Genomic DNA, 6,000 nt, shown 5'->3' with positions numbered 1-6,000 from the left:
CCCAGCCCCTCCCCACCCTCCCCTCCCCACCCAGCCCCTCCCCACCCTCCCCACCCAGCCCCTCCCCACCCAGCCCCACCCCTCCCCTCCCCTCCCCTCCCCACCCAGCCCCTCCCCACCCTCCCCACCCAGCCCCTCCCCACCCTCCCCTCTCCACGCAGCCCCACCCGTCCCATTTTTGGATGCATGATGGACGGACGGACACAATAATCCCCTGTGAGCTGGTGTAACCAGGAGGTTCCTACCAGTATTATTCTACTGCTGTGGGGACACGTACACACGGCATGCAGGAAACTCGCCCATTGCCGTAATATTATTATTTTTGCGAGACCGCGATGGCAGTGGTCCACAAGCATAAATAACTTGCGCATTTGCCAATAACTTTTTTTCCCGAGGTGAAGAAAAAAGTACACGTATCCGACTTTTCTGTAAATGGCATGTTTCTTATCGGTTTTCTTTGGTTTCTTTGCTATTGATATCAGTCAGACTAGAATCCGAATCTTTATTTATACCGGAGAAATCCGGTGAGCAGCGAAGCTCTTTTCCACAGGCGTCCAGTAGGGGCGGGTCAGCAAGTTACCTTTGACCCGAAGAAGGGGTCATTGCACGGAGCAAAACGTCGCCTATTCTCTGCGTGTTATCGTTGGCAGCGTCAAGGGAGGAACGTTTTTTTCTTCTCGTATATGGGATTGAAGCGGTCTTCTGCAGATTTCACTTTAGTTCACGTTCTCTCTCCCCTCCGGCTGCCTTTGGTCTCTGCCCTTCCATCCCGTGAGTCACCGCAGCTCCGAGAGCCGCAGTGGCGTGGCCGAAATTTGCCGGTTAATTTTGCAAGAATTTCCCAGAAATGGAACAAGATAGAAACAAAACTCAACATTATAAAAACAATGGCTTAGGAGCCTATGCAGACAGGAAGCGACGCGGTGGGCACGGCCACTTTAGAAACTTCCTTCTTTAGGAGTGGGGGGTGGGGGGGTGAGCCGTTAGAGCTCGATTCTGTTGTGGTCGAGCTTGCCTGATGCGACAAAGGCACCGCGAGACGTGCAAGATTATTGCTTAAAGCGGGGTGGGTAAGAAAAATAAAACTGTGGACAAATCGAAGAGTCCACATGGAGATCATTAAGCAAGGATATTTGGTGAAAAGGGTAAGAGAGTGCTTGTATGCGTGGTGTTGGCTTGTTGACGTGTTTTACTTGTGATGGGTGACATTGCTTTTGTTATGTGACCCAGTGCTTCGTTCGCTCGTGCACTGCGCTAATGAAGCTCGCCGTTGGACGGGAAAGCACAACGGCTTATATGGAGTGCCTCTTTTCCAAGAGCATTTCATAATCCAGCTGCATTCGTTCAACAAGCCTGTCTCCGCTGATGAGACTCAAACCGTCGGAACCGGTCTAGGGTTTGCTTGACACTCTCTGTCTGAAAATCCAATAAGCAGAAACATGTATTTATATTTGGGAGCACGTAACAGAGTTTTGCGTAAACGGCCACGGCTAACGCCAGTGGTCAATATCCTTCCCAAGTGCGCTCTAAGCAGCCAGCGGTGAAGCTTGACCAAAGAAGCCTCCACGATCGGTCAAATGTGGAGAGGCCTTCATCCGGCAGTGGATTGGCAAAGAGCTGAAAATTATAATGATTTTACCCGTTGTTAATATTTTATGATTAGCCTACTGTCTGTGTCACTGATGCTGAGCTGAGTGGTTAATGCTTCTTCTGTCAGGAGGCCATTTGATGGATCAAATTGATTATTTTATAGAGCGACATCGATGCTAATTGCGAACATCGCAAGCCGCGTTTACATCTAAAATCCTACAGAGACAAAGCACAAGACGCGATATGAGGTACGAAAGTGAACGTAACACGAATCGGATAAATCGACACTAAATTAAGCTCCTGACATCGGCGAAAGTCTGGAGAATAGCGAGGAATTATTGGGAACATCACAATTAAATGCCATGGATGGTGTGATACACGTGTTCACGGCGCTTGTCATAGAGCCACGAGACACCAATGAAAACATTTTCCGTGTCAAGCAGCCGAGGCCGAGTTTCCCAAAGTCAACCGTTGCGGAGTGTAAATTGAATAGCCACTCGTATTTAGGTGTTCTGTTTGGCTTCATACGTTTACATGGTGGTCATGGATCATCATTGGCACTCGTCAATGCCACAACCAATATCGCTCTTGCACACGAGCTGATCAAATCGCACTCCGTCTCCACAATGGTTCGTCGTGTCCGGCGTGCTATTCTTCACTTGGTCGTCATGTTGATGCTCGTGTTTTGAAATGATGTGTGTAAATGTATACGTGTCCATTCAACTCTTTTACAACTATATTTAAATGTATGTGACAGGAGACGTTCCAGCCGATGGCCCTGCTTCACAGCACCAAATCACGATCGGCAATAATCTGGTGCTTTGAAGAACCGTCGCCCGAAACGTCGCACATTATAGATTGTTGTTTTTTTTTATTTTAAAGCCACGGTGTTATTGACAAGCGTGTTGAATTTGTTATTTGTTGCAGCAGCAAGCATCGCCAAATAATGTGTTACATCTAAATCTGTTGATGGAAAATGTGTAATAACAATCAAGTGTATGTTTTAATAGGTGCATCATTCGTGAAAATTGCAAATGTGCAGGGAGGCGCAAAATAAAATGAAACACTTTTACCGTTCACCGTATTCAACTTGCCAGAAGCCCTGACTCTCAGAAACGCGTACAGGTTTTACTCGCTTTACGCGAAAGTAGTAGTGGTAGTAATAGATCCGTAAAAAAAAAGGGCGCACAAAGCGAAACTGCTCGAGGAGACATCTGCCTGCCAAGTAGCGCAAACAGTACACACACACACAGTACACACAGTACACACACACACAGTACACACAATACACACACAGTACACACACACAGTACACACAATACACACACAGTACACACACACAGTACACACAATACACACACAGTACACACACACAGTACACACAATACACACACAGTACACACACAGTACACACACACACAGTACACGCAATACACACACAGTACACACAGTACACACAATACACACACAATACACACACAATACACACACACAGCACACACACACAGTACACACAATACACACACAGTACACACACACAGTACACACAATACACGCACAACGTTGTCCCACGTCCGACTGCAAAGCTACAATCGAGTGAGATTCACACCGCATGCTGTAGAACGAATTCTGGGTAGAAATCGGTGAGCCCGGAGGTCGGCGACTTGTTGCTCCGAATTCGCACGTGACTCTTTAAGGAACTCTTCGTGACGTTCATCTATTCAGGAGTCGCCGGCTCGTATTCACATTGCATTGTGGTCCTTGAAATATTTATTAGTAGATGTTGGTACTGGCAAAGGAGGTCTCATGATGTAGCTGATCACCCCGAGCTCTCATTACTCTGGTAGTGCGTTGTCTTTGAACTGTGCGCCTTTTTGCGTCATCTGGTCGAACACCATATGAGACTAGGCTCTAAAGAAAGCTGTCTGGTGTGGACCAATCCGTTTCAAGGACAATACATAAATTATCAGAGTATTGGGTTTTTTTGCATTTGACTGCAAGTATTGTGGTTAATGTAAACATGATTCTTTGCAAAAAGGTGTCAGTTTTGTTGCCAGAAAAAAGGGGAAAACCCCTATTAGTATAGGTCTTTTTTTTACCGAAAAAAATACGATATTATTTTGATTGCCAGGTCTGGGTGAGCCGCATTCACAGGAAATCGCACAAACAGAACCCGCACAAAGCGAGGGAAACTTGTCGAACCAGCCAGTCTGTTGCAAAATCAACACCACCTATCGGAAACAAAATCATCTTTCGAGGTTTGCCTCGTGTGTTAGCATGCACCGTGAATCGCGGGCGACACACTCGCACGACTGATAATTAATCAGTGTTTGTGATGGCTTTTATTACTTCCATTGAGGTCTCACAAGAAAGGAAATTGATTTCCTCCCTGCATGGGCACAGGCGATATATCGCAAATATAATCATCGGCCGGAGCTCCCGAAGAGCGGGTGGGGAACACCAGCTGCATCATTTCATTTTTTTTTTGCCGGAGGATCTCATTTTAAATTAACGGCAGGGGCAGAGCCCCCGGATCTTCAGAAGTGATATCGCACACGGCGGCCGCTGCAGCTGTGATTGCCGTGCCGACTAACCTTTTCTGGAGAGGAATCTGGCAATTGTCCATATCTGAACAGAGTTTGCAGTTTCAGGTTCGTTGATGAAAATAAACGCGGCGGCGGCGACGCCGCAAGAGGTGACTTAAGAGTCAACACTTTGAAATTTGGCGTGGGTCGTGCGTGCGCGTGCGTGTGCGCGCACATCTGTGGGTGCACATTAGTGGATCAAGTCATCCGGAAACGAGTACAGTGCCTGCATGGTGCGATGTGTAAGCATCAGCACTGGGGAGAGACAAAGACGGCCGGGCGCGGTTCTGGTCACAAACAAAACCAGCCTTCGTGTATTACTTGCCCCAGCTGTCTATGTTCGACTGTGACACGGGGGATCTTTTTTATTTCCTTTTGCATCACAGCGAATGCTGTGATAGTGTCTGTGGACGAGTCATTTCATTTAACAAATCGGTTGGTGCAGCGGTCAGCGCGCTGCGCTAAGAACCCGGCGCCACGAGTTCGATTCCCGCTCGCGGATCCACCAACACCAGTGACGATTTATCTAAACCTGTTCTGGGCCTCCCCTAGGTAGACTCAGCCTCAAACGAGGACCTGGTGCAGTGGGAAAACATCGCCACGAGGGAAATAAAGGCGGCCGCACGTGGTGCTGTCCACTCACCCCCTCGTGTGCCGCTAACAGCACTTGCCCCACCAATCTGTTGAGACTATGGGGGGGGGGGGTAATCTTTGTCATTGTCATTTAACGAGTCACGCCTGCACCTCCTGCCAGCGAGACTCCGACACTGCACGTGGTCTCAAAGTGCACTTAGCCTGGCACAAGTGCTGTGGTGATGTCATCACCACTTAAGGGTGGACAGGGAGGGGGGGCTATTGTTCTTGCCTGTGGGTGAGCACACAATACAATGCAAATATATACAGCATCTAATTGTGACCAACTCAACGAATTGATAACTTGAATAAAGGGTTTTTTGGGGGGGTGGTTAGATCGCTAAAATATAAATGTGTCGTTAAACCCGCCACCACCCGACACAGTAAATTAGTACGGTTTGTCACGTAAACAGAACTTGCCAATATCGTTACTACTTCAGCAAGTGATGACAACATGACGACGACAACTACGACTGCTGCCCAACACCACCGTCACCATCATCATCGCTCGATCATCATCATCACCATCAAGCCATGACCATCGTTGCTCACCAGAGGCCAAAGCGTGCGACTGGGACGACGTTTGACTCGATCTGAATGAAGACGCAGACTCGGAACAAGGAGGGTGGCCTCGTTCGAGACTGCGACTCGCTGAGGAGGACCGAACTTCGTGAGTGGCCCAAACCTCAGCCTCCAGGCAGACTGACCCGATCATTAACAATGGAAGGGGAAATTGACCATCCCTCACGCCGACATCGAACGACCAGGAGAGAGTGCCCCGACTTAAACGCGACCGCTTTAATCGACGGCACTCACAGAATCACGCAAGGAAATCAACAGACTAAGCAAGCCTTAGAATAAATGACGCAAATTTCGAGAAAAAAAAGTGCTGGCCACTCTAAACACCACTCGGCACTCGGTCTGCGCGCACGCATTTCACGTGCGCGCGTACAGCCCGCCGTGTCGATCTACTTGCAAGGACGTCCGTGCTTCAACCACGCTGGCCAGTTCGCGGTTGGTGAAGGTGCCGCGGGGTGCCGATGAAGAGTGGAGTTTGCCGAAATGCCCTCTCCTATTCCCATAACGACCACCACGCCTGCATCCCTCCGCACATGGTGCTCAACCCATGGCAGAGCGCTATCCAGGCACGAGCCCCGCCTAGCCACCGAGATGCGACGAGATAGGGGCGCGC

At 48.9% G+C, this 6,000-nt stretch overlaps 1 protein-coding gene across 1 annotated transcript in view; it reads left to right on the top strand.

The window, feature by feature from the left end:
• Positions 1-1,006: 1,006 nt before the first annotated feature.
• The window catches only part of LOC144933624 (pleckstrin-like), a 30,573-nt gene continuing 25,579 nt past the window's right edge, over positions 1,007-6,000 (top strand). Inside the window, exon 1 of the mRNA XM_078858617.1 lies at positions 1,007-1,145. Within this exon, the coding sequence (XP_078714743.1) occupies positions 1,110-1,145 (36 nt within the window). The 5' untranslated portion in view covers positions 1,007-1,109. The remainder of the gene's footprint in view (positions 1,146-6,000) is intronic.

This window comes from Lampetra fluviatilis, chromosome 7 (genome assembly GCF_964198595.1).
Source record: "Lampetra fluviatilis chromosome 7, kcLamFluv1.1, whole genome shotgun sequence".
Classification (NCBI taxonomy): domain Eukaryota; kingdom Metazoa; phylum Chordata; class Hyperoartia; order Petromyzontiformes; family Petromyzontidae; genus Lampetra; species Lampetra fluviatilis.
This window is presented reverse-complemented; position numbering and strand designations above follow the sequence as displayed.